This window comes from Emys orbicularis, chromosome 4, assembly GCF_028017835.1.
Source record: "Emys orbicularis isolate rEmyOrb1 chromosome 4, rEmyOrb1.hap1, whole genome shotgun sequence".
NCBI classification, from domain to species: Eukaryota; Metazoa; Chordata; order Testudines; family Emydidae; genus Emys; species Emys orbicularis.
In genome coordinates this window covers 125734104-125760139 of record NC_088686.1, presented here as the reverse complement: position 1 = coordinate 125760139, position 26036 = coordinate 125734104, and the positions used below count along the sequence as shown (strand labels likewise).

Below are 26036 nucleotides of genomic sequence, written 5' to 3'. Positions count from 1 at the left end.
AGTCCCAGAATCGCAAAAGAGCTCCAGCATAGACCAAACGGGAGATACGGGATCTGATCGCTGTATGGGGAGACGAATCCGTGCTAGCTGAACTCCGTACCAGTAAACGAAATGCCAAAACATTTGAAAAAATCTCCAAGGGCATGAAGGACAGAGGCTATAACAGGGACTCGCAGCAGTGCCGCGTGAAAATTAAGGAGCTCAGGCAAGCCTACCAAAACACCACAGAGGCAAACGGCCGCTCCGGGTCACAGCCCCAAACATGCCGCTTCTATGATGAGCTGCATGCCATTCTAGGGGGTGGAGCCACCACTACCCCAACCCTGTGCTTTGACTCAGTCAATGGAGTAGAACGCAACACGGAAGCGGGTTTTGGGGACGAGGAAGATGATGATGAGGAGGTTGAAGATAGCTCACAGCAAGGAAGTGGAGAAACCGGTTTCCCCAACAGCCAGGATCTGTTTCTCACCCTGGACCTGGAGTCAGTACCCCCCGAACCCACCCAAGGCGGGCTCCCAGACCCTGAAGGCGGAGAAGGGACCTCTGATGAGTGTACCTTTGTAAATATTATACATGGTTTAAAAGCAAGCGTGTTTAATGATTAATTTGCCCTGGCATTCACGGCCAGTACAGCTACTGGAAAAATCTGTTAACATGCCTGGGGATGGAGCGGAAATCCTCCAGGGACATCTCCATAAAGCTCTCCTGGATGTACTCCCAAAGCCTTTGCAAAAGGTTTCTGGGGAGGGCAGCCTTATTCCATCTTCCATGGTAGGACACTTTACCATGCCAGGCCAGTAGCACGTAGTCGGGAATCATTGCAGAACAAAGCATTGCAGAGTATGGTCCTGGTGTTTGCTGGCATTCAAACAACATCCATTCTTTATCTCTCTGTGTTATCCTCAGGAGAGTGATATCATTCATGGTCACTTGGTTGAAATAGGGTGGTTTTATTAAGCGGACATTCAGAGGTGCCCATTCCTGCTGGGCTGTTTGCGTGTGGCTGAACAGAAATGTTCCCCACTGTTAGCTATGCGGTGGGGGGAGGGGTGAAGCCATCATCCCAGAGAATTGGGTGTGTGTGTGGGGGGGGGGGTTAGTTGGGTTTGTGCTGCACGTTAACCTGGAAACCGCAGCCCCTCCTTTTAAATTGCCAACCCATTTTAAATGGCCAACCCAACGGCTGCTTGGTATGGGAAATGAGGGTGCTGCTGTTTGAAACCATTCCCACAAGGTATGAAGGTTAAAGAAGCCAAAAGACTGTGGCTTACCATGCCCGGCCCTGCGTGAGTGATATCTCACACCAAACCGGCACACCCTCAATAAGAGGCAAAATTCGACCTTGTAACGAAAGCACATGTGCTATGTAATGTTAACAGCAAGGTTTACCGTGAAAGAGTGTACCCATTGTTCTATAAAATGTGTCTTTTTAACTACCACTCTCCCTTTTTTTTCCTCCACCAGCTGCATATGTTTCTCCTTCGCAGAGGCTAGCGAAGATTAGAAGGCGAAAAAAACGCACTCGGGATGAAATGTTCTCTGAGCTCATGCTGTCCTCCCACACTGACAGAGCACAGCAGAATGTGTGGAGGCAGACAATGTCAGAGTGCAGAAAAGCACAATATGAACACAAGGAGAGGTGGCGGGCTGAAGAGAGTAAGTTGCGGGCTGAAGAGAGTAAGTTGGGGGTTGAAGATAATCGGTGGCATCAGCTTGCTGACAGAAGGCAGGAGTCAATGCTCAGGCTGCTGGAGGATCAAACTCATATGCTCCAGTGTATGGTTGAGTGGCAGGAAAGGCAGCAGGAGCACAGACCGCCGCTACAGCCCCTGTGTAACCAACCGCCCTCCTCCCCAAGTTCCATAGCCTCCTCACCTAGACGCCCAAGAACGCGGTGGGGGGACCTCCGGTCACCCAGCCACTCCACCCCAGAGGATTGCCCAAGCAACAGAAGGCTGGCATTCAATAAGTTTTAAACTTTTTAAGTTTTAAAGTTTTAAAGTGCAGTGTGGCTTTGTCCTTCCCTCCTCCCCCACCCCTCCCAGGCTACCTTGGCAGTTATCCCCTTATTGATGAATTAATAAAGAATGCATGAATGTGAAGGAACAATGACTTTATTGCCTCTACAAGCGGTGATTGAAGGTGGAAGGGAGGGTGGTTAGCTTACAGGGAAGTAGAGTGAACCAAGGGGGGTGGGGGGGTTCATCAAGGAGAAACAAACAGAACTTTCACACCGTAGCCTGGCCAGTCATGAAACTGGTTTTCAAAGCTTCTCTGATGCGCAGCGCACCCTCCTGTACTCTTCTAACTGCCCTGGTGTCTGGCTGCACGTAATCAGCGGCCAGGCGATTTGCCTCAACCTCCCACCCCGCCATAAACGTCTCCCCCTTACTCTCACAGATATTGTGGAGCGCACAGCAAGCAGTAATAACAATGGGAATATTGGTTTCGCTGAGGGCTATCCGAGTCAGTAAACTGCACCAGCGCGCTTTTAAACGTCCAAACGCACATTCTACCACCATTCTGCACTTGCTAAGCCTATAGTTGAACAGCTCCTGACTACTGTCCAGGCTGTCTGTGTATGGCTTCATGAGCCATGGCATTAAGGGGTAGGCTGGGTCCCCAAGGATAACTATAGGCATTTCAACATCCCCAATGGTTATTTTCTGGTCTGGGAAGAAAGTCCCTTCCTGCAGCTTTTGAAACAGACCAGAGTTCCTGAAGATGCGAGGGTCATGTACCTTTCCCGGCCATCCCACTTTGATGTTGGTGAAATGTCCCTTGTGATCCACCAGTGCTTGCAGCAGCATTGAAAAGTACCCCTTTTGGTTTATGTACTCGCTGGCTTGGTGCTCTGGTGCCAAGATAGGGATATGGGTTCCGTCTATCGCCCCACCACAGTTAGGGAATCCCATTGCAGCAAAGCCATCCACTATGGCCTGCACATTTCCCAGAATCACTACCCTTGATATCAGCAGGTCTTTGATTGCATTGGCTACTTGGATCACAGCAGCCCCCATAGTAGATTTGCCCACTCCAAATTGATGCCCGACTGACCGGTAGCTGTCTGGCATTGCAAGCTTCCACAGGGCTATCGCCACTCGCTTCTCAACTGTGAGGTCTGCTCTCATCTTGGTATCCTGGTGCTTCAAGGCAGGGGAAAGCAAGTCACAAAGTTCCATGAAAGTGCCCTTACGCATGCGAAAGTTTCGCAGCCACTGGAAATTGTTCCAGACCTGCAACACTATGCAGTCCCACCAGTCTGTGCTTGTTTCCCGGGCCCAGAATCGGCATTCCACGCCATGAACCTGCCCAATTAATACCATGATGTGCACACTGCCGGGGCCTGTACTTTGTGAGAAGTCTATGTCCATGTCCTCATCACTCTCGTCACCACGCTGCCGTCACCTCCTCGCCTGGTTTCGCTTTTGCAGGTTCTGGTTCTGCATATCCTGCTGGATAATGTGCGTGATGTTTACAGTGCTCATAATTGCTGTGATGATCTGAGCGGGCTCCATGTTCCCAGTGCTATGGCGTCTGCACTGAAAAAAGGCGCGAAACGATTGTCTGCTGTTGCTCAGATGGAGGGAGGGGCGACTGACAACATGGCTTACAGGGAATTAAAATCAACAAAGGGGGTGGCTTTGCATCAAGGAGAAACACAAACAACTGTCACACAGAATGGCCCCCTCAAGGATTGAACTCAAAACCCTGGGTTTAGCAGACCGTTGATTTCACGGAGGGAGGGGGGGGCAAATGAATACAAAACAAATCTGGTCTATTTCTTGTTTTGATCCACTCCATCCATCTTATACATCTTAGGCTGGCAGCAGACAATGCAGTACGACTGCTAGCCATCGTCATCTCCTGGGTGCTCGCCAGAAGACGGTGCAGTATGATTGCTAGCCATTGTCATCTCCTGGCTGCTCACCAGAAGACGGTGCAGTACGACTGCCGGCAGGACTGAGTCTCCAGGAGACGAAACTTGAAAAGGGAATGACCTGGCTGAGTCACTCCCATGTCTGCCCAGGCGCCCCTGACCGACCTCACAGAGGTCAGCTAAAAAAGCACCCAGGCGTATGACGACGACGGCTACCAATCGTAATACACCATCTGCTGCCAAAAGGCAATGAGCTGCTGCTGTGTAGCAATGCAGGTCCACGTCTGCCAGCACCCAGGAGACGTATCGTGACGGTGAGCTGAGTGGGCTCCATGCTTGCCGTGGTATGGCGTCTGCATAGGTAACCCAGGAAAAAAGGCGTGAAACGATTGTCTGCCATTGCTTTCATGGAGGGAGGGATGGAGGGAGGGGGGGCCTGACTACATGTACCCAGAACCACCCGCGACACTGTTTTTGCCCCATCAGGCATTGGGATCTCAACCCAGAATTCCAATGGGAGGCAGAGACTGCGGGAAATGTGGGATAGCTACCCACAGCTACCCACAGTGCAATGCTTCGGAAGTCGATACTAGTCTCGGTACTGTGGACACAGTCTGCCAACTTAATGCACTTAGAGCATGTTGTGTGGGGACACTCACAATCGACTGTATAAAAACGATTTCTAAAAAAATGACTTCTATAAATTTGACCTAATTTCGTAGTGTAGAAATACCCTGAAATCAGCAATGGGAAGACTCAACTGAAGGGACTTGCCCCAGCACTCAGGTACCCACGTCCCTTGGAGTGCAGACCCAAAGGTATATTATCTTGCGCTGTGCAGAAAGATCTGCATAGCGCAAGCTCATAAAAAGTCGCCCTCTCCCTCAATGTGAAGAGAGGTATGCACAGCCTCTTGCCCCCGCCCACCCCGAATTATGAATTGCACAAACTGGGTTATGTTATAAACAAGAAATAAGTTTATTAACTACAAAAGACAGATTTTAAGTGATTATAAGGGGTAGCAAGCAGAACAAAGCAGATTACCAAGCAAATAAAACAAAACATGCATACTAAGCTTAATATCTTAAAGAGACTGGTTTCAAGAAATAATTTCTCACCCTAAATGTTGTTTTAGGCAAGTTGCTGAATATCTGTATCTTAGAGTTCCTGTTATTTCTTCTTACCGACTAGACCCCTGTCTCAGTCTGGACTCACCACTGCCTTTCCCCTCAGGTTAGTTCCTTTTTCTGTTCAGGTAATTTCAGCAGTCTTTCTTCTTGGGAAGGCAATGGAGGAGAGTCCAGATTAACCCCCTCCCCAGCCTTAAAAGGATTTACCTAAGGTGGGAAACCTTTGGTTGATCCCCATCCCCCTACAGAGGAAAAGTACCAGCAGTGTCCAGTGTGGTATTTTGTATCAGGTGATCTTATCACCTGACCTTGCAGTGTCAAAGCAACTATGAAACCAGGTTTATAATGTCCACAGGAAGGAACTCCAGGCAGATGGGAGATCCACATCTTCAAAGACTCATTGTCTTTTTCTAATGGCCCATTAAGGCTGATTTCTTACTGTCTGGTAGGCGTTGCCCAAGTATACACACAGATGTAATTGTTACATAGAAATATTGAATAACTTTAGATACAGAAATGATACATGCATACAAATTGGATAATCACGTTCAGTAAATTATTACCTTTCCAATGATACCTTACATGAGCTATCTTGCATAAAATTATCTTAGTTATGCCATATTCATATCATAACCATATTTCTATGAAGAATATGGGGTGTAACATCACAGTCATACCCTGAGGGGGTTAGGGCAGTGTGTGTGTGTGGGGGGGGGAGGTCAGTCCTCGAGGGGGTTAGGAGGGCAGTTTGTGTGTGTGTGTGTGTGTGTGTGTGTGTGTGTGTGTGTGTGTGTGTGTGTGTGTGTGTGTGAGGGGGAGGTGTCAGTCCCAGAGGGGGTTAGAGGGCAGGGTGTGTGGGGGAGGGGTATGTCAGACCCTGAGGGGGTTAGGAGGGTAGTGTGTTGGGGGAGGGGGGTTAGAAGGGCAGTGTGTGTGTGTGTGGGGGGGGTGTCAGTCCCTGAGGGGGTTAGGAGGGGGAAGAGTTAAAGCTCTTTATAACCAACTGCCAAGGGAAGCTGCAAGGCCAGGCTCAGGGCCAGCTCAGGTGCTGATACTCTGCAGAGATTAGTGCTTGTGGCCGCTGTATGAATCAAACCCTGAAGGGTACGCAGAGCCCTGACAGGTATTAACCCCATTCTCTCCCTGCCCAGCATTGCTGAGCTGCCAAGGAGGCACAGGGTATGTCTACACTACGAGAGTAGTTCGATTTCACTTAAATCGAATATGTGGAATCGATATTACAAAGTCGAACGTGTGTGTCCACACTAAGGACAGTAATTCGACTTTGTGAGTCCACACTAACGGGGCAAGCGTCAACACTGGAAGCGGTGCACTGTGGGCAGCTATCCCACAGTTCCCGCAGTCCCCGCTGCCCATTGGAATTCTGGGTCAAGCCCCCAATGCCTTCTGGGTAAAAAAATGTGTCGAGGGTGCTTTTGGGTAACTGTCATCATCCGTCCGTCACTACCGCCCTCCCTCCCTCCCTGAAAGCGCCGGCGGGAAATCAGTTCGCGCACTTTTCTGATCAGTGACAGCGCGGACGCCACAGCACTGCGAGCATGGATCCTGCTGCGACCATCACTGCAGTTGTGGCCGTTCTCAACGCCTCGCAGCTTATCATACACCTTTCCCTGAGGCAGATGCAGAGAAATCAGGAGAGGAGGCTACGGCACCGCCGTGAGGGCCTGAAGTCGGAGAGTAGCACAGAGCTGTCAGAAACCACGAGACCCAGCGCCCAGGACATCACGGTGGCAATGGGTCTTGTGGATATTGTGGAACGGCGATTCTGGGCCCTGGAAACAAGCACGGACTGGTGGGACCGCATAGTGCTTCAGGTCTGGGATGAATCCCAGTGGCTGCGAAACTTTCGCATGCGGAAGGGGACTTTCCTCGAACTTTGTGAGTTGCTGTCCCCTGCCCTGAAGTGCAAGGACACCCGGATGCGAGCAGCCCTGACTGTCCAGAAGCGAGTAGCCATAGCCCTCTGGAAGCTTGCAACGCCGGACAGCTACCGGTCAGTCGCGAACCACTTTGGTGTGGGCAAATCTACCGTGGGGGTTGTTGTCATGCAAGTAGCCAAGGCAATCGTCAAGGTACTGCTCTCAAAGGTAGTGACCCTGGGAAACGTGGAGGTCATCATAGATGGCTTCGCCGTGATGGGATTCCCAAACTGCGGTGGGGCTATAGATGGGACTCACATCCCTATCCTGGGACCGGACCACCAGGCCAGCCAGTACATTAACCGAAAGGGCTACTTTTCAATGGTGCTGCAAGCACTGGTGGACCATAGGGGACGTTTTACCAACATCAACGTCGGATGGCCGGGCAAGGTTCATGACGCTCGCGTGTTCAGGAACTCTGGTCTGTTTAGATGGCTGCAGGAAGGTATTTACTTCCCGGACCACAAAATAAGTCTTGGGGATGTGGAGATGCCTACAGTGATCCTCGGGGACCCTGCATACCCGCTAATGCCCTGGCTCATGAAGCCCTATACTGGCGCCCTGGACTCAGAAAAAGAACTGTTCAACTACCGTCTGAGCAAGTGCAGAATGGTGGTGGAGTGTGCTTTTGGCCGTCTCAAGGGGAGATGGAGAAGCTTACTGACTCGCTGTGATCTCAGCGAAACCAATATCCCCATTGTTATAGCAGCTTGCTGTGTGCTCCACAATCTCTGTGAGAGCAAGGGGGAGACCTTTATGGCGGGGTGGGAGGTTGAGGCAAATAGCCTGGCTGCTGATTACGCCCAGCCAGACAGCCGGGCAATTAGAAGATCCCAGCGGGACGCGCTATGCATCCGGGAGGCTTTGAAAGCTAGGTTCCAGACTGAGCAGGGTAACCACTGACTGTTAAGTTTGTGGACACAGAAGCTGAACCTGCCCCCGTTTCTTTACCCAGTTAATGTTGACTATCCTTCCAAGTTACATACCCCCTTCACCACCTTCCCAAAAAATAAAATCTGTTCTGTTTTGTTAATGAACACCGTTGTCTTTATTACTGTTTTCGCGGGAATGTTTTAAACCGGGGACGCAGACTGTGGCGGGGGGCGGGTTTAGTGTTCTGATGCAAATGATGCTTCTAAACTCCAGGAATGACAGGCTCCGCAGTGGTGGACTGGTTGTTTCAACGGAGCCTGCCAGCACTCCTGGGCGGGACTGCGTGTATGTGTCGGCTATGTGACTTTCTGGCAGGGGGAGGAGGGTTACAGATCCCCTGCTGCGTGGCTCTGTGATCCAGGATAAGGACCGCGGCATAACATCTCTAACTGCCCTCCCCCGCCACAAAGTCACAGATCAACCCCCCCCCCGCCCAGAACATGAAAACCACCTCCCAGACTGACCAGGGTAACTGGTGACTGCACTGTGTATGTGTCCTGATGCTGGACCTGCCCCCGCCTCTGTACCCTGCTAAAGGTGACTGTCCTGTCCAATTACCAAGCACCTTCCCCCCCTTCAGACAGAGTCTCCTCCAAAAGAAAATCATGGAAACAGTAATTAACAGAAACGAATATTTTATTATGAACCACACATGAAACGGGCGGGGGGGGGGCGTGAAACTTGGACGGGGGCTTGTGTGATGTGGGTAGGAAAGGACTTTTCAAATTTTGGGGAATGAGAGCCTTCTAGTGCTAGAGCAGTCTGCAGGGGTTGACTGAAAGTTTTAACGGCCCTTGCCGCCCCTCCTTCTTTGGACTTTGGGTGAGGGGGGTGTGGGACTTGGTGGCGGGGGAGGGCGGTTAGAGATAGACTGCAGAGGGGCTCTGTCCTCCTGCCTCCGGTCTTGCAGAACATCCACAAGGCGCCGGAGCGTGTCCGTTTGCTCCCTCATTAGTCCAAGCAGCGTTTGAGTCGCCCGCTGGTCTTCCTGACGCCACCTCTCCTCCCGTTCCATGATTGCTCGGTGCATTTGGGACAAGTTCTCCCTCCACTGTGTCTGCTGGGCTGCCTGGGCTCTGGAGCAGTCCATTAGTTCTGAGAACATGTCCTCACGCGTCTTCTTCTTCCTCCGCCTAATGTGCGCTAGCCTCTGGGAGTGTGATGCCAGGCTGGGTTGGGAGACAGTCGCAGATGTGTCTGTGGGAATGGGAAAAAGGGAGTGAATTCCTGAGACAGATAAATGAAGTTGTGAACAAAGAACATAGTCTTTCTCTGTGAACAAGACCATGCACTGCACCTCTCACATGCGCACTCAGGACAAGGTCGAATTTTCGGCCCTCGCCTTCAGTGCCTGGGGTCTTGCAGTGGCGATCTGAGAAGCGGGGCAGGACACCTGAACTTGTGTAGCAGGCAAACATGGTAAGCCGTAGACTTGTGGCTGCTTACAACTTTAATAGTAGCACTGGGCTCCTTTCGCATTGAAAGCAATGCCAGTCTCTGCTGGCAGCAATCAGGGAAGCATGAGCTCTGCCCCTGTCCCACCCCCTCGCGGCTGTCCCAGGGAAAGATCCCTGTATGCTGCCCCTCTCCCGCCTCCACCGCGTGGCTGTAAAGCAGTCCCAATACTAACATTCCCCTCCCTAATTCAAAGCAGGGCATCATGAGCGACATCACCCTGATGAGGATCTCGGAGAGCGACAGGGAACGGATGCTTAGGGAAAGCATGCAAAAACCAGGGCCGTATGCCGCCATGCTCTGCCGTGCAATGATCCCTGAGTACTTGATTGACTCCTGGCGCGGAAACGTCTCGTACCATGGAGGACCCAATAAGATCGCTCTGCCAAGGAACCTGATGCACAGGCTTGAACATTACCTCCAGGAGAGCTACGTTGAGATCTCCCATGAGGATTTCGTGTCAATCCCCGGACATATAGACCGGATTTTGGTGTAGCTGTACTGGCAGGGACTACAGAGTGGAGCGTCTTGGGCAACAGAATCATGAAAATCCGGACATTGTTAGATTTTTTTTAAATAGTTGGGACTAAATAGTTAAGCGCCTAAGGCAAAGAAATCATGAAAAACCCATTGTTAATATTATAAATATTCCAGTTCTGTTACAAATAAAAGTTTATATGTTTAAATCACTTAATGAAAAACCCACTGTTAATATTATAAATATTCCAGTTCTGTTAAAAATAAATGTTTAGATGTTTAAAGCACTTACTGCTTGATCCTTCCCCTGATTCTGTGTCCGGGGTAACGGATGGGGACGGTTGGTAGGGGATCTCGGTAAGGGTGATGAAGAGCTCCTGGCTGTCGGGGAAATCAGCGGTGCAAGCGCTGTCGACTGCCTCGTCCTCCTCATCTCCTTCCTCATCTTCCCCGTCCGCTAACATTTCCGACGAGGAACCGGCCGCGGACAATATCCCATCCTCAGAGTCCACGGTCAGTGGTGGGGTAGTGGTGGCGGCCGCACCTAGGATGGAATGCAGTGCCTCGTAGAAATGGGATGTGTGGGGCTGGGATCCGGAGCGTCCGTTTGCCTCTTTGGTTTTTTGGTAGCCTTGTCTCAGCTCCTTGATTTTCACGCGGCACTGCGTTGCATCCCGGCTGTATCCTCTCTCTGCCATGGCTTTAGAGATCTTCTCGTAGATCTTTGCATTCCTTCTTTTGGAGCGCAGCTCTGAAAGCACGGACTCATCGCCCCACACAGCGATGAGATCCAAGACTTCCCGATCAGTCCATGCTGGGGCCCTCTTTCTATTCTGGGATTGCACGGCCATCTCTGCTGGAGAGCTCTGCATCGTTGCCAGTGCTGCTGAGCTTGCCACAATGTCCAAACAGGAAATGAGATTCAAACTGCCCAGACAGGAAAAAGAATTCAAATTTTCCCGGGGCTTTTCCTGTGTGGCTGGTCAGAGCATCCGAGCTCGGACTGCTGTCCAGAGCGTCAACACAGTGGTGCATTGTGGGATAGCTCCCGGAGCTATTAGCGTCGATTTCCATCCACACCTAGCCTAATTCGATATGGCCATTTCGAATTTAGCGCTACTCCTCTCGTTGGGGAGGAGTACAGAAGTCTAATTTAAGAGAGCTCTATGTCGAACTAAATAGCTTCGTGGTGTGGACGGGTGCAGGGTTAATTCAATGTAACGGCGCTAAATTCGACATAAAAGCCTAGTGTAGACCAGGCCACAGTGTTGCCCTTCCAGGTGAGCAAAGCTGCCTGCCCTGTCCAGTCTTCTTCAGTCCTCCCCTCCCCCATAGATGGACCATGGAGTTTTGCCCCATTACAGACTGAAGGAAAAGCTTAGTCTGCACTCTGATCAATTTAGCCCCTTTCTGCTGCCTGAGGTGAGAGGTACTGGGGTGCTTTCATCATCACCACCTCAGGTCTCTAATGACCCTGGGAAGTATATAACAGCTTCTGAGCTAGTGGGAACTCTTCAGAACTGGGATGCCGGAAGGGAAAGACAGCAGCTGGTTGTGCTTCTGATGTGAGGTAAGCACACCTCAATTCCCTTTAATCGACCGAATTTGGAAGTTTAGGGAAGCATCATGCACAAGTGGTTAAACAGGGTATTAGGAGTCAGAGCTCCTGGTTTCTCTTCTTGACTCAGCCACTTTCTTGCTCTGTTGGCTTGGACACAATTCAAGAAGGGTGTTGATATATTTGGGAGCATCCAGAGAGGAGTCATGAGCATAATGGAAGGATAAGGACATGCCATATAGTGATAGACTCAAGGACCTCAATCTACTTAACTTAACAAAGAGAATGTTAAGGGGTGTCTTGATCACAGTCTATAAGTATCTACATGGTCAACAAAAATTATCTAATGGACTCTTCAAGCTACCAGACAAAAGTTGAACAAGATCCAATGGCTGGAAATGGAAACTAGACAAAGTCAGACTGGAAATAAGGAGTAAATTGTTAGCAGTGAAGGTAATTACCTTTGGAACAATTTACCAAGAGTTGTGGTGGATTCTCCATCACTGACAATTTTAAAATCAAGATTGGATATTTTTCTAAATGATATGCTCTAGTTCAAAGAGGAATTAATTGAGGGAAGTCCTATGGCCTGTGTTATGTCAGAGGTCAGACTAGATGATCACAATGGTCCCTTCGGGCCTTAGAATCTATGAATCTAAGTCATGTTATCCCTTTGCCTCAGTTTCCTCTTCTCTAATCTGGAACTATTAATATTCACCAATCCACATCTTTGTAAAGGGCTCTGATAGCATGGGATAGAAGGTGCTTTAGAAGTGCAGTATTATTTGTGGTGATCTCTAATCTCTCATAGTCAGTATCACCTTTCCACAGTGGGGAAAGAGACAGTAATGCTGCATTTGTATTACCATTCTGGGTCTGAGAATTGCACATCACCTGGGAAACATCTTGGAGAGTGATTATGATGTAACAGTGTTTCTAATGGAAATGGGAGTGAAACTGTTCCTCAACCATGCCAGCAGAAATAGTATTGTTGATATGTGGTTTCTACTACCTCCAAAAGGAGTACAGTATTTTCCTCCCAAAATTTTGGACCAATTTGTGTTAGTCCTTCTTTATGCAGACGGCATGTTTTTGTTATCCCAAATTTCTCTAAGCTTGGAGCATACATTAAAGGATTCTAACTCTTTTTGCTGGTAGGAGCAGGGCTTTGGAGCAGAGCCCGGAGCTGGAGCGGAGCCGGAGCGGAGCAATTCAAAAATTTGATTGCTCCAAATCCCTGGGTAGGAGTGTCTGGCCTGATAAACTTTCAGAAAACTAAAGTAATTTTCTTTGTCTGCACACCAAGGCTGCATAAATGGATGATTGATGGCCATTACATTGAACAGGTCAAGTTTTTTCCCCATTCAGGTATTTGTTTTACACATAATGGCCAATGGGATAAACATATCGAGGAGGTAAAAAGGAGAGCCTTAAGTTCCATGCAAGCCATGCTTTATTTCACTTGAATCCACGGAAGCAGTTTAATTGCACTGGCTCTTAGAGTTTTTAGGGCTAAAGGCTGTAATCAAATACCATATGGTGCATAAATTTGGGCTGGGAAGATCTTGAGATGCAAGGTTTGTGCAAAACATTTTTTTAAGGAGGATGTTCAGCTTCCCCTGCTGCTTTACTTGGGGCAAAGGTTGGGGAATGTGCTATTTTGACTAAAGCTCAGTGCCTTCACATTAATTATTGGCTGCATATTCAGCATGTGAATCTAGAGCGCTTTCTGAAGTTTTGCAGGAGCAGTTTAACAAACCCTAAAGTTCCCCTGGCTTTTGCAAGTCTGTTATTCTCTCCATTCTTTGGGCTTCTTGGAACTGAAGCTGGCTAGGATTGTAGGCAAGAGTGTGACACCTCTAACTAAGTTTAGAGAGGAAGATGTGATGTTCAGACAACTGGAAGTGGCAGTTGTCCCTGCAACAAGTATGTCCTCTTGGCTTTCTCATTTAAAGAATATCAATGGGTATGAGAAATAGCTGGATTTACAGCTCTCCATTTTCATACTCTGCAGACAGCATATTTGGGAGGGAGATATGCTAGTATCGAGAGACAATCATCTTTCCCTTGCAGGCAGGGCCGGCTCCAGGGTTTTGGCCGCCCCAAGCTGCCAAAAAAAAAAAAAAAAAAAAAGCCGCGATCGCGATCTGCAGCGGCAATTCGGCGGAAGGTCCTTTGCTCGCAGCGGGAGTAAGGGACCGTCCGCCGAATTGCCACCGAATAGCTGGACCTGCCGCCCCTCTCCGGAGTGGCCGCCCCAAGCACCTGCTTGCCAAGCTGGTGCCTGGAGCCGGCCCTGCATGCAGGTCTGGCCATGTTGAAGATCTACCAATATAATGGTTTACCACATTCCTGGCTCAGATACTGTTTCCAGCACTGTGTCAAAAATTAGAATACTTGCTATGTAGCAAAATGTTTTGATTATATGGGCAGTCACCCTAAATGCCTGGTCAGCTGCAAAAACAAGACTCAAGTGTGGAAGAGAGGGTCTTTGTGATCTAACTAAAATAATGTGTTTCTAACCCTGGTTGTTTTACGGTTGTATATCATTTCAGGGTCTGTGACTTTAAAGGAGTAACTGATCCTGGGGGAAAGGTTGTGTTTTTAATTTTTGTATTTTAAAAGTTTATATTCTTCTTACTGAGCGGTGTTAATTTAAACTTGTATTTTATCTTATATTTATTGTATTGTGAACTATGGCCTAAAGGTATGTGTCATGCACCGGGCTGCGGGGGTCAGACTTAGTGGTTGGAATGGGAGTTGGGCAATAACCAGAGCCAAGGGGTCAGAGCTGGAGTCAGGAACCAAAGCCAGTAGCTAGACCTGGGCTCAGGAAGCCCACAGGGAAGCAGGGCTGGAGCAGACTGAGCAGAGGCAAGAACAAGGCTAAGAGCAGGGCAGGCACAGGAGAGATCGCAGCTGCAGGCATATGCCTTGAGCAGTCAGAGATCAGTTGTGTTAGGAGCAGGCCTGCTGACTTCCTTGGCTATGATGTGTAGTGGTCAATCAGGTGGCCTTGCTGTGGCCCAGCTCAGCTGTGCTCATAAGCTGCTTGGAGACTGGGGGCAGTGCAGCTGCAAGTCCTCATTCCTGATACTAATTCTGTGGCTCAGATCCACAGAGCTATTTAGGAGTCTAATGTCCATTGAAATCTGGTGGGTTGTAGCAGATGCCCATGCTCATTTCCACTTTGTTTCTCTCTCTTACTCATCTGAAGCACCCACCACACCACTGACTCTTCCTTGTTATTCAGTAGCACTAATCCTCCAGTTCTTCTTTCCTTTCTGTCTCTCTGACCAGCCTATATCATAGCTAGAGAGCTAGGGACACCCACTGTATAGTAAAAGTTGCCCTATTGCTTACATTCTAACCCACCTTTCTCGGGAGGTCATACAGTTCTAAAAGTACAGGAATTTCCATATTAATTCAGACCAGTGGTTAGTCCATCTAACCCAGAATCCTGTGTAACCCACAATCCTGTCATTGGCTAGTACAAAATGCTTCAGAAGAAGTTGCAAGAAATTCTGCAGTCGGTAATAATGGGATAACTTGTCCCCAGGGAAGGTTTCTTCTTAACTTCCAGTGGAAGTAGGGTGACCAGATGAGAGGAAGAAAATATCGGGACACAGGGGGGGGAGGGGGGGAGAGGAAAAAAAAAAAGCCGAGTGCTGCTGGCAGGGCAAAAAAAAAAAAAAAAAAAAGCTAGCGGAGTGAAATATCGGGATAACTTGCTTCCCGACCAGAGATTGGTCGGGACGCGGGACAAATAGCTAAAAATCGGGACGGTCCCAATTTTATTGGGACGTCTGGTCACCCTAAGTGGAAGTTGACTTATGCCCCCAAGCATAGAATCCTAGAAGTGTAGGACTGGAAGGGAAGGTCATCTAGTCCAGTCCTCTGTGCTCAAGCAGGACTAAGTAATAACTAGACCCTTCCTGACAGGTGTTTGTCTAACCATGAGGGTTTATATCCCTTCCTTTTAATCTTTACTATTCCATCTCTATTCTTGTTATCCATATAAAGCACCAATCCCTTTTTAAATCCTGCTAAGTTCTTGGCCTCAATATATCCTGTGGCAATGAGTCCCAACAGGCTAATGATGTATTGTGTGGAAAAAGCTTTTCAGTTTTGAATTAGCCACCTTTCCATTTCTTTGAATGTCCCCTTGTTCTTGTGCTATCAGACAGGGAGAATAGACATTCCAAATAGACCTTCTCTGCACCATGCAGTATTTGGTACACTTTTATCATCTCCTCTTTCATTTGTCTCCTCTCTAAGGTAAACAATATGTTCAGTTTCTCATCATATGTAAATTTTTCCCATGCCTGTTATCATTCTTGTCTCCTGTCTGTGAACTGCCTCTGATTCTGCTTATCTTTTTGGAGATGGAGTGATCAGAACTGAACCCAACACAGAATTGCAGGTGAGATTGTACCACCATAATGACATATTTTCAGCATTACATTCCCAATCCAATTCTGTCTTCATTGAGCTGTCCACCATAATGCTCAGATCTTTTATCCAGATGTAACAGTAAAGTTAGAACCCAGTAAGGTAATTAAGTAATTTGAATTATTCTATTAAATATGGATTACTTTGCATTTGCCACTGTTGAATTTCATCTACCATTTTGTAGCCCATTCATGTAATTGGGCTACAAAATGGCTCTGAAGTTCCTCATCGTCTTTTCTGGTATTGACTTGCCTAAATAATTTTGTGTCATCTGCAAATTTAGTGACTTCACTGCTCAGTCCCTCCTGCAGATTGTTTTATTAAACAGCACAGGTAGTGTGGAACCTTGAGGCACTCCATTACTAACCTTTTTGCCATGATGAAAATTGACCATTTATTCCTACTTTTTGTTTTCTGTCTCTCAGCCCATTTCTGAATATGGATATGTCTACATTGCAATAAGAAGTGTGACTGCAGTAGACATACCTGAGCTAGCTTGAGCAAACCTAGCTCAGGTATGTCTAAATGTTCTGCGGTCACACTTCTGATTGCAATGTAGAAATACCCTTTGTCAAAGGCCTGCTCTAAGTCTAAATAAAATATTTCCTTTATCCATTACCTTATTGACACAATCAAATAATTCTAATGCATTCACAAGGCACAACTTTTCCCTGCACAAGCCATGCTGGTTAGCCAATCCTATTGTAATCTTTTATATGTTGTATAATTCTGTTTCTAATTAGCATTTCAACCAATTTACCAAGAACAGAATTCAGGTTTCCTGGTCTGTAATTCCCTGCACCAACCCTAGCCTTTTAAAAAATATAGGTACAACATTTGATACTCTTCCAGTATACTAGGTGATTTTAATGAGATGGCATATTTTTTGCAAGCAGCTCACTTGCTTCATTCTGAAGCTCCTTCAGAACTCTTGGTTGTACCATATGGTCTGGATGACTTATTGCTTTGTAATTCCTCCATTTTTGTCATCATCTCTTTGTTTGGCATCTCAATCTTTTATCTTCTTTAATTGCTCACTTTAGCCCCTGTTAAAGCATGGCATGCTTACCTTTCTGCCTGAAATTTTCCAGAGCTGGGCTCTGCATGGAGGTAGGACTAAAACAGCCAAGGTAGGTAAGCTGACATTTGGCCAGGAGGTAGTACTTAGAGGGGAGAGGATTCTGGCGCAACTCAGTGTTGCGTTGTTTGAGTTATGAAGGTTTAAAAATAGTGGTTTGTGTATCTGGTGACTCGCCTCCCTCCTGCAAGAAACAGTGTAATCTCTCTCATCAGCTGTGGCAACCAGATGTTATTCCATGGAAGGCAAGGTCCCACCTCCTTTGACAGGTTACCCCATCCCCTGCACTAGAGTTAGATTTTGCTCCCTGATATTGAATCTGAATCTCCTGGCTGCAGTCTGATATCATTACTACTTGTTCTGCCCTTGGTTACTGCTGACAGTAACAGCTCCTCTCTCCTCTTCTCAACAGGTTCCGCTTGCTATTTCCATGGGGGATGAAAACCGAACTGGAATGACTGAATTCTACTTCCGTCTCTTCTCGAGTCTCCCCAAGGTGCAGCTGCTGATTTTCCTGATCCTCCTGCTCATGTACATGGTCAGTGTCTGTGGGAATGGCACCATTGTGCTCATTGTCTGTACCGATCGCTCCCTCCATACCCCCATGTACTTCTTCCTGGCCAACCTGGCAGCTATGGAGATCTGCTACTCCACCATCATCGCCCCACTGACCCTGGCCAATCTCACATCTTTGAGAAAGGCCACCATCTCCCTGGCTGGCTGTGGCACCCAGATGTTCTTCTTTATCTTCCTGGGAGGTGCTGGATGTGTCCTGCTGGCTTTCATGGCATATGACCGATATGTGGCTATCTGCCACCCACTGCACTACACCCTCATTATGAGCTGGACTGTCTGTGTGAGCATTGTAGCTGCATCCCTGGCACTGGGCTTCTTGGTATCCCTTAATATGACCATCCTGATCTTCCACCTGCCATTCTGTGGCACCAATGAAATCTACCATTTCTTCTGTGACATTCCTGCTATTCTGCGTCTGGCATGCAGCAACACCCATGTCCACCAGGTCGCCCTCTATATTTGTAGTGTCATAAACGTGGCCATCCCTTTCCTGCTGATTTGCTTCTCCTATGCCTTCATGGTGGTCGCCATCCTGCGGATCAGCTCTGGAGCTGGCCGGCACCGCACCTTCTCCACCTGTTCCTCCCACTTGATGGTTGTTGCCCTGATGTACGGCTGCAGCAGCTTCATATACTTACGCCCTAGTTCCAGCTACTCCCTGGAGCAAGGCCGGGTAGTGTCTGTGGTGTACACCTTCGTCACTCCTGTATTGAACCCCTTGATCTACAGCATGAGGAACAAGGAGCTAAAGGATGCCCTGAGCAGAGCACTGGGAAGGAAAGAGCTGCATCAGAGTAAGTGACAGATTTAGGACATCCTTCAGTAAACAAGACCCCGTCCAGAGACACAATGTGGGTGGCCCCAGGTGATTGGGAATGGGATAAGGAGTATTTTGCCTTATAGTACCTTCATGTCAGGGGCCTCGCCATGTCTCTGGGTATTGGGGAATGGGATTGTGAAGTTGTATACCCAGGTGCTATGGTACATTCTGGTCACACATGCTGGTTACAAGACAATTTCAACAGCAGTTTCTCCAAGTCCTCCTGGTGAGTACGAAAATACATTAGACTAGTCCAGGAGAAGCAGAGTACCAGATTCCTCTGCTCAGTGGACTGAAGGTCTGAGAATCTGCTTGAAACACTGTAGCTGTCACTCCTAGGGAGTCTGGTCTAGCTGTATGATTGACTGGGTGGGCTTTGGAGGAGTTGCTTCTTTATCTCTCTCAACCAAAAGCAGTATAAGATAACACCAGGGTTACGTGACGTCAACTAAAAGTTCTCCTTCCTATAATTTTTTTTTCAATTTATGGTTTTTAGAAACAATTGCCTAAGATTATTCTAACTGAAAGACGTTAGACAAGGAAATATTTATCTCCTTCTCTTCAGTTTACTTTAGCAACACTTTTTTGTGTATAGCAAATTCTGCTCTTCCTCCTGTGTAATCAGCCAGTCTTTATTCACCGAGTATGTCTATATTACAATCAAGAGGTGTGATTGCAACACGTGTAGATATACCCAAGCTAGCTATGATCGAGAGCACTCACTAAAAATAGCAGTGAAGCCACAGCAGCACGGGCAGTGGCACAGGTACCCGGGACACTGGGTACGTAGTCAGGCGACTAGCCCTTGCCACGGCTTCACTGCTATTTTTTGCGAGCTAGCTCGATCATAGCTAGCTTGGGTATGCCTGCAAGTGCTGCAATCACACCTCATGATTGCAGTGTAGACAGACCCACTGTTGTGTGGGTCTTTCACACAGCAACAGGGGAAAGAAAATAGGCAATCAAAAGAAATATCTGATGATAAAACCCTGCAAATTGGTAGCAGGACTCAGCAGTAGCAACTATTTCCTGTAATTAATGTCTATTATGATAATTTATTACACTAGCACCCAGGAGCCCCGATCACATTAGGGCCTTATTGTGCTAGGTGCTGTACAAACACACACACACTAAGATAATATGAGCCAAATGGATGAAAACAAACAAATCTAAGCTGTAGGGGAGGGAGGATGAGCGTAACAATAGAAACCCGTCTATACGCATAATTTGCAGAATAAGAGGGGTTTTTAATTTTATTGTTAATTATATGTATATATAAATAAAACGAGAGATTAATGATATCAACAATACCTTTCACTCCTTTTAAATAAAACCTGACTTAATTTCATGGTGTGTCTTTAAGAAAAATAGCCTTACAGCAGACTAAATGTATGATGTTATTCCTGTATTTTTTTTCTTCACTGTTGACTCTTGCAAAATTTTATTCCTCTTTCTGAAGTTGTTTCAAGTTGGATCTGTGTATGTTTAATGTGCTTGTAAATGACCCTTTAATACAATTTACACATTACAGAATAAAATCTATCGTTGTACCTGTTTTTTCTCTCATGTGATGACTGTTTTATTTTAACACATGTGCTAACATAGGCTCAGACCCAGCCACACCCTTATGTATGTGTTTACATTTAAACATGGGATTAGTCCAGTAATTTCAATGGGAATACTCATGTGCTTAAAATTAAGACAATACTTTAGTGCTTTTGTGGATCATGATATGGTAAAGAAGGGGAGATAAAATCTAATGTGACCAGGGGTCAGATAGGTAAAAATTAAGAGGTTGTAATATTTCACATTGTCATTTGATAAAGCACTAATGCTTTTATTGAAAATATTACTCCTGGGGGAATTCTGCGCCACTGCGCATGTGCAGAATTTATGTCCACCGCAGATTTCTCTGCTTCCCTGCAGAAAAATGACTTTCTGATGGGGAAGCAAAGGGAAGCCACAAGAGAGGACATGAGATCCTCCCCAGCAGTATGTTTTGGGTGCCCAGGGCAGCCATCAGGGAGGTAAATCACTGTGGGGCCAGGACTGGGGAAGACCCTGCGGGTGGCTCCTACCCTGCGCTGGGTTCAGCTGCTAGTCCCGGCTGCAGAGGATGGGACTTCCTCTTCCCCTGCATGGCATCCAGGACGGTGTCAGACCCACCACCAGATTTCTCCCCTAGCTGTAGGAAGCTCTGCAAACTGCCTCCTCCTCCCTGCACTTCCTACACCCATTGCTCCTCATCTGCAGGGGGAAGGATCACTGTACAGGGAGCTGCTTCCCCATCTGCCCAACCCCTGTGCATCCAGACCCCCTCATACTCAGACCCTCCCGCTGAGCCTCACCCCCCTGACCCAGAAACTCCCCTGATGAGCCCCACTCCCCCTGCACCTGGACCACCCCGACAAGCCACCTGCATATGGATCCCCACCCTACCAAGCCCCAACCAGCTGCACCTGGATCCCCACTCCACTGAGCTCCAGCATCTGCAGCTCCCCCACCCCCAGCTGATCCCCCAACACCAAGACCCCCCTGCCAATCTCTATCCCCCCCCACCCAGACACCCCCCTGCTGAGCCCCAACCACCTTCAGCTGGACCCCCCCTGCAGAGTCCCATTACTGTTTCACCCAGAACCCCCAACAAGCCCCTGTGCATTCAGATCCCCCACACACCCCAGATCCTCCACTGAGCCACCTGCACCCAGATTGTCCCACACAGAACCATCTCAATCCACACCTGGATCCCCCCACACTAAGACCCTCCACACTTGTCTCCTGCCTTGCTGAGCCTTCCTGCTCACACCTGGTGTACTGGGCACAGAGGGGCGGGGCCCTATCCTTGCGCGGTGTCAGAGTTGGGTGCAGCTTCATTGCTGAGTCTGTGTCCTGGGGTAGAGCTGCACAGTGATCTCCCACCTCTGTGCGGCCAGTAGCCTGTGTTTTTTTAATATATGGAGATATCCTATCTCCTAGAACTGGAAGGGACCTTGAAAGGTCATCGAGTCCAGCCCCCTGCCTTCACTAGCAGGACCAAGTACTGATTTTGCCCCAGATCCCTAAGTGGCCCCCTCAAGGATTGAATTCACAACCCTGGGTTTAGCAAGCCAATGCTCAAACCACTGAGCATGCTGGAGCACCCACATATATTTGATAAATAAAATTTGCAGAATTTTAAAATATTGTGCACATAATTTTTAATTTTTTGGCACAGAAGTTTTAATTTTTTGGTGCAGAATGCCCTCAGGAATAATTAAATATAGAACTATATTGCAAAAGCTGTCTGGGGAGAAACTGGACATTTGGGCTGCTGGTTAGTTGGGGCTTTTGGCATTTGTGGAGGTATGAAAGGTGGTTTCTGTTGTCAGATGCTACCGTGGTGGTGCTCTGCTTTCTCCTGTTGATATCACTCGGCTGCATGCGTGTGTTCCCTCTGTGTGCTGCCCCAGCTCTGCGCAGATAGCTGACACAGCAAACCCGATGAGAACCCCCAATAACCACAGAGTCTAGTAAGGTACGAAGGCACCTCGGCCAGGTTTATTGCGACCCTGACACAATTTCAGTTCCCCGTAGATTACTTAGTCTACCGGGCATACTACTAGAAAGTGCCGCTCGGCAATGGACTCAGCTCAGTCAGTGGCAGGACTTTCCACTGCCCCCTCGGCTGGACCAAGACACCGCCCAAGGGGATACATTCTTATACACAGGTACAAACAAGTTATACATCACTCCTGACGTATTGAGGTGCAACCCCTCTACGCAGCAAGGTGCAACCCCTCTACGTAGTAAGGTGCCGCCTCTCACCTTGTACATGTTGGTTCGATCAAAACAACTTTATCCATCATTTTACCCTTTTGCCCCTGTCATTGGGATGGGTCGGCCTGTTCCATGTTATCTGTGGAATGTTCCCGTATGGTATGTCTCGGTACCATGTTTATACTTTAACTTTGCTAGGTGAGTATATTTCTATGCAACATCAGCCCTTTTCCTGCCAGCTTCTGTGAGCAGGGCCTGCCTTTGGCTCACAGCTTAACTTTGCTTTATGTTAGCAAAGGCTTGACCATTTCTTTAGTTTAGGCCTCAGGCCTCATACTGGGCCTTTATCAGGGCCTTTACTTACTAAATTCCCCCACTTTTTGTCTTTTTAAGGGGAGGATGTTTACCCATCGTCCTGGAAAAGCATAGTGCATGGACTAAAGATAACCCAGTGGGCTAAACACTGTTAGGTGGTTACCTTATTTTACCATCCATACACTCATGCCCCATCTGTCTCTTTAGTCTGCACATTCCCTCGTACGACTGGCGGACAGATTTTATTCTCCAATTTTATTTTTTCAGTCCCTTATGGTGGGCCTGGGAATGTTAGGCCCGGGACCATAGGTACGTGGGGTTTAGTAGCCTATCTAGTATTTTCCTTAAGGGCGTCGTGGGGACATACAAACTATGCCCAGGATATAAATGGAAACTATGAAATATATGACTTATATATTGATATTATATAAGTGTGAGTATATGTATATGCATGGTATATTGCATATTGTATATTGCAAGTGCTTAATATTTAAAACACTTTAATCATCACTAAAATATATCTTAAATGTATTAACTTGTATGCTTTAACAAACTTATTATTCAATGTGATTCAATTACTGTGCCTTAACTCCTTACTCTATGAAGTGATTATTTGGATGTACAACCACAGTGTTGATTGCCATTTCCATTCCCTTATCCACTCGACCTTGTAACTTGGCGCGTCTTGTTTGACGGATCATATAGCAACACATTCCTATTAAAACCATAACTGTCAGGACCTGGATCCCCATTAGGAATACGCTTAGAGTGCGAACTACTGGATGTAAGGTCACATCCTCGGGGATTGCCCACCAGGATGTTTCCACTGCTTGTTGAACCTCGTCCACTTCACGCATTTGCTGCTGTATTAAGTGGGCTATTGGTATTAGGGACTCCTTAGTTCTGGTTACTAAATCGTGTACATCTAACTGTAAGAACTTTACAGGTGGAAACAGATCAACCAATAAATTTTGCAGATGTTCATGAATGATGACCATTTCAGTGACAGCCTTACCCTTTTTTGTTGGCCAAAAGGCATGGGCTCCTATTTGGATAGTGCCGGTGACCGGTACACAAAATCCTGCCTCACTTGCAGGGCAGATATTGCCATCTATAGAAAAATTATAATACCCTATGGCACAGGCCATGACCTGAATGCGCACTACCTCCTTAACCAATTCCTTTTGTACTAGCCATGCCCAGCCTTTTTTAGTGGCATTAATGTCAATTTTGGCATAGCACTCACACAACCACCATCCATTATGTTTTGTACAACATGCCTGATTGATTTCTGAGCCAGTCTCCGTCACTAGACGCACAGTGGGGTAATGTTGTACGTAAGTTTTATTTACCAGAGTCCCCACGCTATTAGCATAGTATACTTTAACTGGCTCCTGTACCCATCTGGGCACTGCCATCATGAGATGTATACATTTGTGTTCCCCTTGATTTCTTTTTGGGATGCTGTCAGATGCTACCGGTGTGGTGCTTCTGCTTTCTCCTGTTGATATCACTCGGCTGCGTGCGTGTGTTCCCTCTGTGTGCTGCCCCAGCTCTGCGCAGATAGCTGACACAGCAAACCCGACGAGAACCCCCAATAACCACAGAGTCTAGTAAGGTACGAAGGCACCTCGGCCAGGTTTATTGCGACCCTGACACAATTTCAGTTCCCTGTAGATTACTTAGTCTACCGGGCATACTACTAGAAAGTGCCGCTCGGCAATGGACTCAGCTCAGTCAGTGGCGGGACTTTCCACTGCCCCCTCGGCTGGACAAAGACACCACCCCAGGGATACATTTTTATACACAGGTACAAACAAGTTACACATCACTCCTGACGTATTGAGGTGCAACCCCTCTACGTAGCAAGGTACAACCCCTCTACGTAGTAAGGTGCCGCCTCTCACCTTGTACATGTTGGTTCGATCAAAACAACTCTATCCATCATATTATCCTTTTGCCCCTGTCATTGGGATGGGTCGGCCTGTTCCATGTTATCTGTGGAATGTTCCAGTATAGTGTGTTCTGTACTTTAACTTTGCTAGGTGAATATATATTTATGCAACATCAGCCCTTTTCCTGCCAGCTTCTGTGAGCAGGGCCTGCCTCTGGCTCACAGCTTAACTTTGCTTTATGTTAGCAAAGTCTTGACCATTACTTTAGTTCAGGCCTTAGGCCTCATACCGGGCCTCTGATACCAAGGTTTATATCTTAGGGCCTCCTCTTACTACATTCCCCCACTTTTTGTCTTTTTACGGGGAGGATGTTTACCCATCGTCCTGGAAAAGCATAATGCATGGACTGAGGATAACCCAGTGGGCTAAACACTGTTATGTGGTTACCTTGTTTTACCATCCATACACTCATGCCCCATCCATCTGTTTAGTCTGCACATTCCCTCGTACGACTGGCAGACAGATTTTATTTTTCAATTATTTTTTAGTCCCTTATGGTGGCCCTGGGAATGTTAGGCCCGAGACCATGACTGAGGAATGTAGTATTATGATTGAGCCTTAGAGGCACTCCCAAATAATTAATATATATCAATTATATGAATATGGCATATATATTTGTAGTGTGTATGGGCATATATGTATAGTATGTATGTGTACATATGATACCACCTTATATTCAAGCATAACCATATTTTTCCAGTCTGGTGTTGTCCTCTGGCCCTTTTACTTTGGTGACACAGATAGAAACACACTTCTGTTAGGGCAATTCCAGTTATCACCTGTCTCATCATTAGTAGTAGGCTGAGTGTTTTGAAATATTGGGATAGGGATTGTGATAGTGTGTCCCACAGTGCTATGTATATGAGAAGAAAAACAGAAATTTGGAGTAGTGACACTACCACTGAGGCCTTTATATATAAATATATTGTAATTAGTTACTACCCAGTACTGTCCATTCATGTTATAGGTTACCCTTATGGCTGGTTGTCACCCTCTGGTTAGCTTCACTGGGCAGGAAATAGAAGTGACTAGCTTCTCTGTTCCATTGGTTGCATGGCTCTGCGATACACCAGTAGTTGACATAGATCCAGTTGTTTCTTATGGATGCTGTCTTCCAGATAACCTACTGAATGGACAGTAACCAATTTATCAAATAGTGCTGTGTCAGGATTTAGTATTGGTACCCAGACACTGAACAAGATTGTTTTAAATAACATGTGCCTCAGTTAGGATGCAGTGTCACTGACCCAAATTATGACTGGTACTAACAGGCAATTTGTTTACCCAATTTGTAGTTACTATGTAACTTTTTGTTTGTTTACCACTTTGTTTTTTCTTTGCCTTCACGTTGTTTGCTGCCATTTGTTTGTTGATTTTTACCTGTGTGTTGGTTAAACAGTTTAGCAAGGTTATGCATATTGTAAATGTTGTACAGCAATAATACAATACAGCAATAAGACAACAGTACAACAATAATACAGTAGTACAGCAATAATACAGTTGTTTTTACATAGTAACCAAGTTGAAATTAAATGGATTATTCTGGTCCAGCTAGTGGTTTTTAGCTGATTATTAACTTATTGTCCATATATGGTAGATAGAGGTGTATTTAACCAGTCTCTTATTTATAAAGCACTTTATTTTTCTTTTCTTGATGCTTGGTTTTTTTTTTTTGCTATATACCGATATTTTCTGGTGTCTTCAGGGTGTG

General features: G+C 47.0%; 1 protein-coding gene across 1 annotated transcript; it reads left to right on the top strand.

The window, feature by feature from the left end:
- Positions 1-16886: 16886 nt before the first annotated feature.
- LOC135878668 (olfactory receptor 10V1-like) lies at positions 16887-18281 on the top strand. Its single transcript, XM_065404393.1, has 2 exons — positions 16887-16955; positions 17316-18281. Exons 1-2 carry the CDS (start codon positions 16887-16889, stop codon positions 18279-18281), a joined length of 1035 nt encoding a protein of 344 aa, XP_065260465.1.
- Positions 18282-26036: the final 7755 nt, after the last annotated feature.

Bases quoted from the DNA above. Each gene is read 5' to 3' on its own strand.
- LOC135878668 (XM_065404393.1), top strand. From the start codon at position 16,887: ATGCTTACCTTTCTGCCTGAAATTTTCCAGAGCTGGGCTCTGCATGGA. The intron at 16,956-17,315 runs GTAGGTAAGCTG...TCTTCTCAACAG, and splicing joins GTAGGACTAAAACAGCCAAG to GTTCCGCTTGCTATTTCCAT.